Source organism: Grammomys surdaster, unplaced genomic scaffold, assembly GCF_004785775.1.
Source record: "Grammomys surdaster isolate TR1022 unplaced genomic scaffold, NIH_TR_1.0 231, whole genome shotgun sequence".
In the NCBI taxonomy this organism is placed as follows: domain Eukaryota; kingdom Metazoa; phylum Chordata; class Mammalia; order Rodentia; family Muridae; genus Grammomys; species Grammomys surdaster.
The window spans coordinates 2,965,869-2,980,634 of record NW_021604676.1 but is presented as its reverse complement, the minus strand read 5'-3'; the positions used below and the strand labels follow the sequence as shown (position 1 = coordinate 2,980,634).

The following is a 14,766-nucleotide window of genomic DNA, read 5'->3' as shown; positions in this document are numbered from 1 at the left end:
AGTTTCTCCATATTTAAATAACATTTTGGACTTTTTCTACAATTGATTAAATGTAAAACACAGCAAACTGGATGCACAGAACAAACATGGGAGGTATTGTGTGCTTTCAGGATGTGGCATCTTGCCATTGACCACAGCATCTTGGAGCTCAATAAAGTCATCGAAATAGTTAACAGATGTTAGCCGCACTTGAAATATAAAAGTTCTATTGCTAAAAAATATGTTGGGTCAGATGAAACTTTGGCTCTTGGTCCATAACTTAACAAACTTGGCAGATGGAGAGTCGGGATCCAGGGGAAAAAAAAAACACAACTTCAGGGCCACACACTCTGCATTGTGCCGAGGCTCATAAACCACTAACAATGTGTACCCTGCAGTAAGGTAGCTTGAGGAGGCATTAACACAGCACTTGATGCTTAGAGAAATCTGAAGTCAATTTTCAGTTCTACTCAGCTAAAAAAGAAAATGATTTCTGTAAGAGCAAATGAGCAGGCTTTGTTCACCTCCAGACATGCACCGGGGTTAATTCCCAGCATTCAGTTGAACAGATGCCTTGTCTTGTCCTCCTTCTACTTCATGGTCTACCCACCCAGTGGTAATCTTTTCAAAGTATATCTTCTTCCCCTGCTGTTTTTATTAACTTCCACTTGAGAACGAGTTGGCACTAATGACACTGTGATGAACCAGGGCTGGAATGGCTCTGCTGTCTCTTAAATCCTAAACTCATTCAAATCGAGCTTTGAAGGAGGCTTGTGAGACTTTAGAGTTTGTGGTTTTATTCACTGCCTTGCAAATAAACTCACCAGCTTCCATCACCTTGTGGAGATTCACACCCTGGAAGAGAAAAGAGAAGACACAAGGTGGGATGGGGATGAGAGTCAAGAAAAGAGAAAAAAAAAAGGATGAAGCAAATTGTTTTAATCTCACTAGTAGTAGCTTAAGTCTTTAAAATTAGGAAACGTTTTGTTCATCACCAATTCATGGTCAGCATTTATTTCCATGAACTATGTAGGTTGTGTTTTAGGTTTCTCCACTTTATTAAAACATAATATGTAGGAGACACCTCTAATAACAGTACAATTTGCAAACATGTCAAATGTTTAAGACGGACAATCGTAGAATTTGAAGAAAGAGAAAATAAAGCAGCAATGGATTGGAGAAGTTTATAGTTAGAAACTGAATTGGGAAAAATGATGTCTTGGTTATATGTAAAGAAACAAGCTGAGTAAGTTTATATGGATTCTCCGGGGAAAATGAGTGCTTTTTTTTTTTAACCATATGCAGAATTGTGACATAGTATGAAGTGGGAAACTGTAAGGCAGATAAAATTAACAGTATTTAGTATGCAATGGCACCTACTGTGCCTGACACTTTGTACTGTCTGAAAGGAAGTATAAGAGCAATCAAGACTTAGGAAAATCCATGAATGAAAGATCGCAGTTGGTCTGAAGGCCAAGATCAGGGCATATTCCTCATCTGTGGGCCTTGGAGTAACAGTGTTTCGCCTACTACTCTTGTTGTGATGTGAGAGACACACTGTGGGAGTGTCCACTATATATTTGTCTCACACAACATCTCTCACGCCCTTACATCTTTCTTCACCATGAACTAGAAACTGTGAGGACTAACAATTAAAATTAATCTTTGTTAGTAAACTACTAATAGCTGTTTTAAATAGTTCTCAAAATCTGATTTCCTCCTAAACTGGATTAGAATGAAATTTCACAAAGCTTTTTATAACCTATTTATCTTCATTTTTCTTTCTAGACACATTTCAGAACATTCTTTGTTATTTCTCTTTTTACTAATGATCAAGAAAATATTTTGTAAAACAATTCTTTTAAACTTTTTGTTCTTTCACAATATAAACATGTTTTCAGGGTAGCAATATTCTTTTTGATTTGTGAAAATTGTTTTGTTGTGGAACATCTGAGTCGACATTTTCATTTAAATTCTTAATCTAATGTTATCTAAATAGTTTCAATTGTCTTACATTTCTGAATTAAATCTATTAAGGGTTTCATGGAATATTTTCATCATTAATGTTCCTCTAAACATTGTACAAATTCCATTTCTAAGAATTATGCATCGATGATATGCTAATATTATCTCAAGAAAGAATTTTGTTTTGGTCTTTTTCTATTTCATTTAACAACTGATATGATTTTCAAATATTGTATTTAATCAAATCATTTATCAGATGTCTGGAAAGCAATATGATAGGTTGTGAGGTTTCACATAAATAGTATATTTATTGATCTCCATGAAACTTACATGTTCCTGGGCAATTACAGACTCATGAATACAAACTTCTGTACTAAACTGAGGTCCATGGAGCAAGATGTGCCCAAGTGTTGAAAAAAGACCAAGGAACTCCTGAAGAAAGACTAGAGAGAATGTGCCGGGGCAGAGGTTATGAAGGTACAATTCTGACTCATGTTTTGTGTGGTAACTGTGGTAAGAAGTTATGAGAGGCACTGCAAATAATGAGGAACAATGCAAAAGGCCTTAAAAAAATAGTAGCACAGTACATGTGGAGGGTGAGGAGCGGGAGGGCCATGGTACATGTGGGTAACAATGGGCAAACCAGTCACCAATGCTATTTGTAATGGAGACGGGACCAACTGGCCAGAGTGTGTTATACAGTAAGTCTTCTCTTGGAGGAAATGCAAGCTCTCTGGGTGCTTAAGCAGAGGCATGGTATGTGTATCCTTCCAGTACGGAGAGTCCTGTGGTAGTGATGGACTCAAATGCAATCAGTGTAGGAGACTATCATTCCTTCACCAGAGATAGCTCCTATAATTGCTTGCACTTGGTAACCAACTGGGACTGTGATCCATAGTAACTGTGGTGCACTTCAACCTGAGAAATTCTTAGGGTGGCATTAGATTTTCTGGAATTTGGCATTGAACCTAAAGTTACAGAACACACTGAACACTGGTTGTTAATTAAACTTAATTCAACCATCCATGTTCCAAGAAAGGTTCAATCTCTCTTCCTTTTCAGTCACTGCCTTCTAAAGAAATAATTAGGCCACTGTGTAAGTAAACTACTACTTTCATAAACAGAAGATGAGCAATAATAGATTTTGTTATTTTTAGACAAGAGCTGTTAGTCTTTGGAGCCAGGTAAAATGTCAATAAATATTGACTAAGCATCTGTATGTTAAAGACACTGAGTATGAATGAGCTATAATTGCATTTTGGCTACGAAGGAGGATAGAAGAATAAACAATATCATAATACAACTCTAGGGAACATGAACAAATAAAAATGCAGAATTTGAGGAATCACCAAGATCCGTAAAACTTTGCCTGGGATGTAGACAGATTCCAGGAGTGGACAAGTTGGCTTTATCTTACTTTCTAGATGAAATGGGGCATGATGTAAAAGACTACTCAGAATCACATGAAAGCAGTGAAGAAGAAAGTGGAATTACAGATAAGTTAGATGCCATGGGAGCATCAGTGTAATTACAGTAAGGCTGGAAAGGCAGGAGGCAAGAGAGGCAAATTTCTTCTGTAACCTAACTGATGCTTTTATGGTTTGGGTGTCCAACCATCACAGAATTGTTTTCTTACCTTTCCTAGTTTCCCATGAAATAGAATCTCCCCTGTGCTTATAGATTTTGTTACTAAGCATAAAGAAAGGTCACAGTTAGCTGCAGTAGGTGCATGCAAAATCTACATTTTCAGGTACTCGCAAAGAGGCTCTTTGAGACCCAGGATCTTACACGTCAGGTTTAATTAACCTTTGCTCTTCCATTGACTATTTGCAAGGTGTCAGGAGCCCCAGGCCAACAGAATCCAAGCCTGACTCAGGATCATCTCAGCTTCTCTGAGGATCCATACTAAAAGCAAAACTGCAAAATCAAAGCATTATAATTGCAAAGACACGAGCTCTTGCACAGTCGATAGGCAAAGTCAAAGCAGATAATATATGAAGACATATTTCTGAGTTCACAAAGCTTTCTAATGTGGAGTAAGAACACTATTAGTAATGTTGCCACAGCAATAAACACGTGCAAAGTCCTTGCAACTCTTCCATTTTGGTTTCCTTCCATACAATATAGCAAATAGCAAATGTGTAATAAGACTTTGATTTCAGCTGTTTTTCAAGTTTGAGAATACATTTCTATTTGAACATGAAAAGAGAGCGTGGATTTTAAAAATACATTATAAAGAACTTACTGTATTGAGCCCCATGCCGTTGAGCATATATATCAAATCCTCAGTGGCTACATTCCCAGAAGCACCTTTCGCATAAGGGCAGCCACCTAATCCGGATACAGCAGAGTCCACCACACTAATTCCCATCTGAAAAATAAAGCTCAACAGTAAGGCATGTTCATGTATGGAATATGAATCACTCATTTCTACTTAACCTGTTGTGAAGAAACAGCAAAGTTTAAACATGCTATGCACAGTTAGCATTCCCTTGATGCTAGAATCATCCCTGGAGAAACAACTCCTTTTCTAAGTTTGTCTCTTAGACCAACAAAATCTCTGCTAAAACTCTCTGCAGCTGGGCCAGTATTACACCAAAATTTAAAAGGTAAGGTTTTTGTCTGTTTGTTTATTCCCTGTAAGAACACAGCTGGCATGGTTAGAGGTTGGAGTACAGTTAGTTCATCTCTGGTTTTATATATTGTCTAATTTCCATGTTTAAAGCATTCCAACACTACAACCCAAAAATCACAGTCACAGAAGACTGAGAGTTGGATCTGGAATTTTGAGATGAGTTTAGCATTTGCAAGGGGTTTTGTGGGACCAATTTACCTACCTAATTCACCAAACTTTCATGGGAACAGTATTTTACACATAAGACTCTGGAAGCAAGAGGTAAAGAGGCAAGGTGTCCATCTCTTTCTACAGCAGTTCACAGTCCCTGCTCCATGCTAACTGCTATGTTGCAGTTATAATGTTTTGTGTGCATTACTCACAACTCTCACTCATACAAAGATGTTCATATCATCTTCACTTCACCAGGAGAAACCTCAGGTTTCTTGCACAAGTGCATGATCTGGTGAAGAATTCTCTGTGCCCAGAGAGCACCCGCTCTGCTTGCATCCACAGCCTCTGGAAGCTGCGTATTTGTGTAGACTGGGTGTCTGGACTTGGGGTGCAGATACAAAGAGTTTATGTGCTGATACCATGAAAGATACATGAACAGTGATGTCAAGAAAAGTCCTGATAATATAAAAAGGGAGTTAGGCGGCCCATTCCTCTGGAAAACTAACAGCTTGATAATCAGGGCTGCAGAAATATTTAATCAATTCTTCACCCCTTACACTTTCCAGCCAATCTACTTAGTGGAATTTAATCCATCATCTAAAAACAGACAGAAGTTTCAATAGACTTGAGTACTGAGTACCTATAGTCCCTTAAACATACTAGTGGCAAGCCCTTCCCCAAACTTAGTTAAACCAGATATCTAATCTGAATGGGTCCTGCTATGGCTTTGAGCTGTTCCTAGTGACTTTCTGAAGCTGGACTCCAAGACCTCGCTCCTTTCAGTCTTGGGCATGCACCGGTTTTAATTTTAGAGATGTTCTATTCTCTGAAACTCCAAGATGCTATCCATGTGTGAGGACCAAACACTGATACTAGGAAAAGTCAGAGGGCCATTGGGATACTTGAAGTTGAAGACATTCAAGATTGAACAGCTTGTGAGGAGTTAAGATCAGATAAGACATCATTTACCATCACACAGGCTGCTAGGCAGGCAACTGCCTGCAGGTACCCATGCACATGCCAGCACATATGGATCACATATAGGCAGACACAGAAACAAACATAGACCAATTCACCAGCTTCATGGAGTTAAGCACATAGGTTTACAGATAAGACATACAGCAGGCTCTCGAAAGTAGAGGGGATGGCCTCTGACATCAAGATCATATTTATAGAAAACACACACAAAATGACATTCTGCCAGGAATAGTTATATAATGAATTACATTGATGTTTATTTGGTGGGGTCAATCTAGTGTAAGCCATTTTGTGATGATTCAAAGCCTTCCAGATGGCTACTATTAGGTATTATAGCCAATACTGTATAGCCACAGCAGTGCCATGTTGTCCAAACACAAACTGGACCTTGCAGCCTTCTGTTCCAAACACCATAGCTCTTTCACATTTCAAGGAAAGTGGCTTTAGAAAGAAGAACTCAATTGAAGGTAAGATAGCAAAAATCCAAAGCTTCTAGTATGGTGGGTGTAAGGCAGCATCTGACTAGCGTGATGGGCGTAAGGCAGCATCTGACTAGTGTGATGGGCGTAAGGCAGCATCTGACTAGTCTGTGGATGATTCACTCTTGGGGATAGTCTATGAGACTTTCCCTATAGAGATCATACACACACACACACACATACACACACACACACACACGCATGCATACATGCACACACTCATTTAAATATTAAATAAATGAGTAAATAAATACATAATTTTAAAAGGTAAGACTTTAGGAACTGAAAGCCAACAATAATTCCCAATAGTGGGAATTTAAATATAAATTTTATGATGAACAATTATTATCAATATCCAGTATCCTAAAAATTCTTTTTCTTAACTTTCTATTGACTCTTTGTGAATTCCTCATTGTGCACCACAATCCCACTCATCTGCCTGTCCTTTCATATCCACTCTCCATCTTTGTGACCTCCCCCTATAAATAAAATAATATAGAATAAAAAAGTCATAGTGTGTGTCACAGTGTGTCACACAGGTTAACCTTTTGTCCATACATCCTTACTTGCAAATGTTCATGCCAGTGAGTCCTTGGTCTGTTTTGAGGCCTCTGGTTTCTGCTACACTGTCAATACTGGATCCTCGTGTGATTCTTCTAAGACAATTTGTTTCCCTATGTCATGGAGATTCTGCAGCTTTGGGTCTGCAGGACTGGCCCTTCCATGCCCCCACTTCAGCAGATCACAGATTGGGTAGATGTTGGGGAGGCCCAACTCAAAGTCCTGGAACTGGGCCTAGGAGGTAGCTCGACTGACCAACCTGCCAGCTCACCTGCAACTGCATCACCGTGGAGAACTCTCCAGCATTGGTCTAGCCAGTTCACCCAAATGCCACAGCTGGCAAGGGGCAGCGGCAGCGGCAGCTCTCCGGCTTTCATTTCTCTGGGGCTGGCTCACCTGCACCTGTACCACCAGGGCCAGCTCTACCGTGCTGCCCAGGTGAAATACAGAGTTCACTCTCCAGAGTGCTGCAGCCAGTGAGGGCCAGGGCCAGCACTCATGTCCTTATGACCTCAGGACCAGCTCTCCCACTTGCCATACCAGAGAGGGGCACCAAGAAATTCTTTATCAAGGACATTCTGTCTTGAAATATTTAACACATCATGTGTAGATAATTAGATGATTAAAAGCAAATAAATATATGCATACATCTATGGAAACTTTATCCTGTTTTTAGGAAGGAAATTTATAAAACAATTAAAATGTCACACAGTAAGGAATTTAAATTGTGTCTATAAAATTGAATGATAAATGCTACAGAAACATAATTGGGGAAATGAAGTTGGTGTTGAAATGATGTGCACTACACAGAGTCATGATACCACTTTCTTAATGTGGCATCATGTATGTATCTTAATGATACATACACCAACATGCTATGTAAGCATGTATAGTGTGGTTATTCATAATTTTTATTTCAGTTTCATGAAGCCGGGCTGCTTCTGAACTCTACTTGTAGATGCATGTGGCCTTAAACTTCAGATCCTATTCCTTTTACCCCTTGAGCGCTGGGATTTCAAGCAAGTGCCACCCTACCTGATTTTGTGTGATGCTGGAAACTGAACTCAGAAATCTGGACATGTAAGTAGGTCACTCTAACAACTAAACTACGTTCATAGCCCACATATAATCTCTTTCACTTTAATTCTGTTTTTTTTTTTCAGTGACTCACAGTGCTCAGTGCAGATAAGGAAACAAAACAGTTTTCTGCAAACTGGTTAGTCAGGGTATGATATTAATAAATACATGGGATGATATTGAACAAAACCGCTGACTTTTCCAATTAATGTTATTTTGCACAGACTTGTATCTTGGAGTCTATGACTGCAAGGATGACCCACAAAATGTTCTAGGAGAGACAGACATACTCTGGGTAAAAGGTGAACTGGAGAAGGTTATTTGCCATTTTTCTAGTAATCAGATTAGCTCTGGACACAACTCTCAGGAAACTTTAACCACAGAGTGGATCCAGAATTTAAGTAAGCAATTTTAAACAGAGTCCATTCTTTATATTACGTGTGAAGAGAAATAATATAGATCCCATGCTGGGCACATTACCACGCCTCTTTAATCCTAGCACTCTGAAGGAGAGGCAGGTAGATTTCTGTGAGTTTTACTTGCTGTGGTCTACACAGCAAGTTTCAGAGTAGTAAGTCTACATAGTGAGACTTTGTCTCAAAAATCTAGTCAGAAGAAAACAAACTCCCTCAAGTATTTGAGGCCATTTAGATGGTTCATCTGGTAAAGGCATTTGCCACCACCCTGATTTTGAATCCTGGTCCCACATGGTAGAAAAAAAATCCAAAATTTTGTTCTCTAACCCTTACATGTGTGCCACAATAGATGAATTGCTCCCTCAAAATAAATGTAATTGGGGCTGAACAGATGGTTGTTGGTTAAATGTGCTTCTTATTCTTCCAAAAGACCCTCACTGGGTGCCAAGAAACCCACATTGAGCAACTCATATGACTACATATAACTCCAGCTCCAGGAGATCAGAAGTTTGCTTCTGCAGCTTCTGCAGCACATGGCATACAGACACACTCACATACACATAAATGAAAATAAAAAGTAAAATTTGAGGGGCTGGAGAAACACATCAGTGGTTAAGTTTACTGCTTTTTCAGAGGACCCAGACTTGGTTGCTAACACCCATGTCAGGTGGCTCACAGGTTGTAACTCCAGCTATAGGAGTCTCAAGACACACTCTGGACTCTGTTGGCACATGCACAGACAGGGCACACAGAAACTCTCACTGACACACATTTATGAATAAATAAATAAATGAATGAATCTTCAATAAATTTAAATAACTTTAAAAACTATTTAAGAAGAACAATGTGAGTTTAGAAACTGTTTAATGTCATTCAAAAGTCCTTAATTCTCAATTATATGTTCTGTCTGAATAAAAAGCTTTTCAATGGGCAGTTGTGACAATTAATCTCTATTTTCAACTTGGTGAGATCTAGAATTACCCAGTAGCCAAGCCTGTGAAAGATTTTGCTGGTTAAGTTTATTGAGGTGGGAAAACCCACCGTGGGTGGCAACACGCCATAGGCTGGTGTCCTGAACTGAATAAAAAGGGAAGAAGTGAACAGAGCTTTCATTGCTTTCCTCCCTAACTTTGAACACAATGTGATCAGGTATCTTGGCTTCCTGTAGCCATGTCTGTCTTCCCATGATGTGTGCCAAGATAAACCTTCTTCTCTTCTGTTGCTTGTGCCAGGCATTTCCATATAGCAACAAGTAATACTGTAATGTTATCCAAATACTAGATATACTCTCTGACAACATCCAAAAAGTAGAAACAAAGTAAGTGTTTATCTCTGGTGAGTGGATTACAAATTGTAGTGCGTATATACAATGGAATGCTATTTATCAGAAATAAAATGGCATTGTGTCATCTGCAAAAACACAGATGGAACTGAAGATATTTACAACAAATGAAGTAAGAAAAAAAGAAAGAAAAAAAGCACAGGAAGACAAATGCCACAAAGTCTCCTTATGTATGTGCAGCATATACAAAAGTGAGTTCCATAGGACAGTGGAATGGGGTGGGGGTGGGGGGTCAGGTGGCTTTGATCAATGGCAGCAGGCTTCAATTAAACAGGAATGGAACTATTTCACAGTATGTGATTACAGACAATGATGGTAAATGTCACATATTAAAAAGACAGGAGAGTGATTTTTAAGTTTTAAATCATAATGATGAGTGTTTGAGAAGACAGATATACATATTGTGATTTAAAAATTATAGCGTGGTCCATGGGTGGAGGCACCTGTGTGTAAGTTCAGCCCTCAGGAGGCAGCTCGTGAACTCTTTAAACTACATAGAATGACTTATAGCAAAAAGGAAAAAAAATAACACAAAAATCACAATATGTATACACATATTAAAACATTACATACTACCTCATAAGTACCAATTATATATATTTGTATATATGTAAGACATATGTATTTTAAAAACATATATATGTGTTTAAGAATAGAAACAAATATTACATTCTTTTACTTCTCCAAAATTACTGCAGAAATTTCTAGTAGTATGTATAGCAAACAGGTAGACAAATGGAGAACAAACTAAGAAAAAAGCATTATTTGCTCTGTTGTTTATTCTAAGTAGAATATTCTAAGTAGGAATATTTTAGAATTTATGACTGAATTCTTATTATTATGTTGAAAATAATGCACAGACCACTTTATCTTTATTTCAAAAAGATGAGCATTAGTATACTGCCCTATCTCTCATTAAACACAAAGCTTCGCTTAGGACAGGTTCTTGATGGGTGGATGTGTACAAGGATGTGTGTGCGTGCGTGTGTAAGTAGTAGTAGTAGTAGCAGTAGTAGTACACACCAGAAAAGAACTTGACTTATTTTCATCATAGAAGCAATGTCCATTTGAGATGAACAGCCACGTGGTGGCAGTGTAACATCAGAATCCCCCAAGTTCATGTCTTGTGCTCACAAGCCACTGGGTCTCAGTCACAGTGGATGGCTAACATGTAATACAATTCATCAAGTAAACAATTTTCTTATGTTCAAAATAAATGTAAGACTAATGAGGCTGCAGAATTCATGAGGCCACAGCTAACACACGCCTTATGTATTTGCTTACTTCTTCCTCTGACTTGAAATATTTATTAACCAAAATCATGACATAGCCAAAACTAGACATAAACTACCAGTGCTGTGGAACTTTGAGTTAAACATAAGATTTATTAACTTCTGTGTCCTGTGTGCTAAGAGATAATCTACTGGAATCCAAAGAGAAGCAATTTTCCCAGGGTCCCAAACACAAATAAAGCAAAGCAAACTAAACAAAAATATTCAGCTGAAGCATCGTTATTGTCCCCCATCCAATCTTTCTCTTATTAATCAATAAACCCCATGGCACCACTTGTGATTTTCACCTGCTTGACTTCTGAAGATCTGTGAAAATTTGATATTAATAGCCATTTCTGGAAAGTAATAAATGGGACAAGGTATATTATAAGCATAAATAAGGTATATAAGGTAAATTCTGAGGCATGTTAATTTTGCAAAATAACAGATGCTCAAACCATGAAGACGTACTAATTAAACGTACTAATTAACTATGCAGACATACTAATTAAAGAAAGGTTTGTCCATAAGTGGTGCTTAGAAATAATCCCTCCAAATATATAAGTGTGTTCACATAATGGAAGTATAACAAACAAATTTAAAAGCTTCCTATTCTGTTTTCAACATATCCCTGTAGTCTAAAATTTTAGCTATTGGAGTTATTAAAGTCTCAAGGTACACCTAACATTTTGGTGATGTAAATTTTTTGAAAAAAATCTATTCTTTTGTTCTCTAAAAACTGGCATCCTTTTAAAATCTACACAATGTTAGATTTAAAGTACTATTTCTAATATTGAAAATTACTCACTTTGAATTAAAATTACCAAGAGCTAAGTGTTCATACACTAACAGGATAAAATAACAGGACTATACTCAGTAGACAAGGAGGGATGGCTTGGTGGTGAAGTTTCTCTTCCAGAGTACATGCATTTAGATCCCAGCACCCGTGGTGGTTGGCTCACAGCTGCCTGTAACTCCAGCCCAAGAGGATCTGATATCCTTTTCTGGCCTCAGGGGCACAGATGCAACACACACACACACACACACACATATTTCTGGTAATTTGGCTCTTCATTGTGTTCATCACAGCCAGTGTTCTCTCTAGTGGGTGACTGCAAGTCACCAGTTTTACTATTCTCTTTACTGATCCATACATCACTAATGTCACAATACCCTTTTCAGTAAGCCCAGATCTTACAAAGAAATGCTTCTCAACCATTTAAATTGTTAGTCCACGTTGAACTATGGTACCCCAGACAGAGAACTTGCATTTGTCATGTGAAGATGATGTCTTACCATGACAACCATAGAAGATTAACAATTGGCACATATGAATAATACTCAATGTTTTGGCCATCTGTTATATGTCAATAATAGGATATCAGCCATTCTATGGGCATGCATGTATGTATGTATCTACATTTAGGAATGAATACAGTCATCACTAAAGCTTCCATATAACAGACATTGGATTTTGAAATAGAATTTCTTAAACTCTCTCCTCTTTTGCTCTAGAAATAGGCTATATCATACTTTCACTAGTCATATTAAAATACAATAGTCACATTGAAATAAAAATTAAAGAGATTAAATGGAAAATATGTAACAAGAAATTTGACCATTTAGGTAAGCTTGAAAAAATATCAAAGATATTAAGAAATATTTATTAAAGCTTACTTTTCATAGGAAGTGTACACTTCACAATGGAGAAAACTCCAGAGGACTATGTGAAGTGGCCAATAGCACTTGTTCATTTGATGGATGAGGAAACTGAGGCTCTAGAAGGCAACTGGCATGTGCCACTTCACATGATTAGAATAAGACACAGAAAGAAAGGGCCAATTGTGCACTGGGGCTGATAGAGTGGTTCACAATCGTCATGAACTAAGTGACAGGCCCTGCCAAACCCCTTCACACCCATCCTTCTCTGACTTGAAGCATTGCTCTGGGATGTGGTGTGAGCTGAGAACAGAGTGCTGACAGATAAGAAAGTTCCCTTTCCTTGGGAGACTCTCTTCTTCTTAGTAATGGTCACCAAGACATTCCAGGAAAAACCCACTTGCCCCACTTCTTGTAGTTCTAGGAGGACAGCCCAAGAAAATCTCAGAAGATGTTGACACAGAGTTGTGCTCAAGGTCAGATGTTCTTTGTACTATTTCTTGTAAGAGTAGAAATCAGTTCTTGTTTTAAGTGCACAACAAGGAGAAAACAGTTAATAATTTATTAATAAAGATTAGTTAGTATGACAGAATACTTTCAAAGAATATTTAATGGTTTTAAGTGATTTTTAAGGAAATAAAAGATAAAAGAACAAGATACTTTGGCATTTATTAGAATTTCCAGATTATAACTAATAATAAATATATATTATATAATATAATTTTACATAATATATGTTATATATAAATATATAGTATAATTGTATATGTTTTATATTAATATTATATATAATATATTTTAATATGTAATGAAAATATAATGATAATAAATCTGGTATATAACTGTTTTCTCTATAATAATTACATATCACAGGTACTTAGGGCAAGTGGTCCTTATTAGTGAATGTTTACTCTTTTTTTTTGTAATTTCCTTCTTCTGGCAGTACAATAACCACAGACATATTTTGATCTAATTCAGCCTCTCACTTACTGGATTCAATTCTGTCTATAATCTCTCTGAGTGTTACCTATTTTAAGTTTGTGTATATTGCGTGTACACGACACTGAGCTAGATGGCAGTGCTTCAGACATGTACATAATGTACTTCAGCCATATCTAATTCCCTTCGTATGCCTTGTCCCCTCACTGCAGAAGCATTATCTGCTTTTCTTATTCTTGAATGAATCTCTTCATTCTTCATCCAACATCCTTGTTTTCTAGTATGTTAATATAAAATGACTAGACCAATGTCCCATAAACACAAGGATTTTAATAAATGCATGGTTTCGTTAATAGATAAATGTAAGGTATACATACCTGAGCTTCCATATTACTAATTCCTAAGTGATAACTAAGGTTTAGGCTGCTAATGCAGACTTCAGAAGCAAGAGATAGACCCGACATTTAAAAACCTCGTATGTCAACACTGAGATGTTAGCAATGCTACTTCCTGGCTTGTCAAAAATAGTCCAAAGTTCTAGCTTGACGATTCTGTGTTCTGTGCCAGAAAACCAGCATTTTCCTTTGTGAACACCAAAAACATGCATTATTCCAAATCCCTAAAGGAAAGTTAATGCATAAAAAAGTTTGGACACCCATAATCTTTTGACCTGACTGTGCAAGAATTGCAGTCATTGTAGCTTTTCACCAAAACCCTGTTTCATCTCCTTTCAGGATCCAGCAACACAACAGCACTTAACTGTGTTTAAATGTGTGAGACTATGCCTGAATAACAGCATATAAGCAACTCAATATGAGCCGTTTCTCAAACAAGTGTTTTCAGAAACTATGTGGCTTTTGCCTTTCAAATAATCAAATGTGGATGACATTGAGGCCTTCAGAAATGGAGAGCCATGAGCAAGAAGACACCTGGGTTCCTCAACGATCATGTGAACACAGAAACATACAAGCAACATAGGGTAGGTAAAGCAAAACATTGTTTGAGGCATTATCCATCTTGATCTGTAGTATGATATAAAGATATCCAACTAGAACACAGTTACTAAGTTCCGAGCTACAGCCTGCCTTTTGGCTCATTTCTTTATTTGCTCTACATTCTTGGTCTCTTCCTTTTTTATGGCTGCTCTTTTGTTAATTGGCTAATTTTTTATTATGTTTTATCTACAATGGTAACTTAATATTTTGACTTCTAAGTTATTTTGTGGTTGCCTGTTGCTATAATGCCCTTCTTTAATCACAGTTACCTTCTAATAATTGTCTCCATGGAAAACCCTCATGACAGTTTGCTTTGA

At 37.5% G+C, this 14,766-nt stretch overlaps 1 protein-coding gene across 1 annotated transcript in view; it reads right to left on the bottom strand.

Moving 5' to 3' along the window:
• Positions 1-723: 723 nt before the first annotated feature.
• Hmgcll1 (3-hydroxymethyl-3-methylglutaryl-CoA lyase like 1) overlaps positions 724-14,766 on the bottom strand; it is a 115,856-nt gene continuing 101,813 nt past the window's right edge. The window contains exons 8-9 of the mRNA XM_028773610.1: positions 4,190-4,315; positions 724-834 (exon numbers count right to left, since the gene is read on the bottom strand). Coding sequence (XP_028629443.1) covers positions 724-834; positions 4,190-4,315 — 237 coding nt within the window. The remainder of the gene's footprint in view (positions 835-4,189; positions 4,316-14,766) is intronic.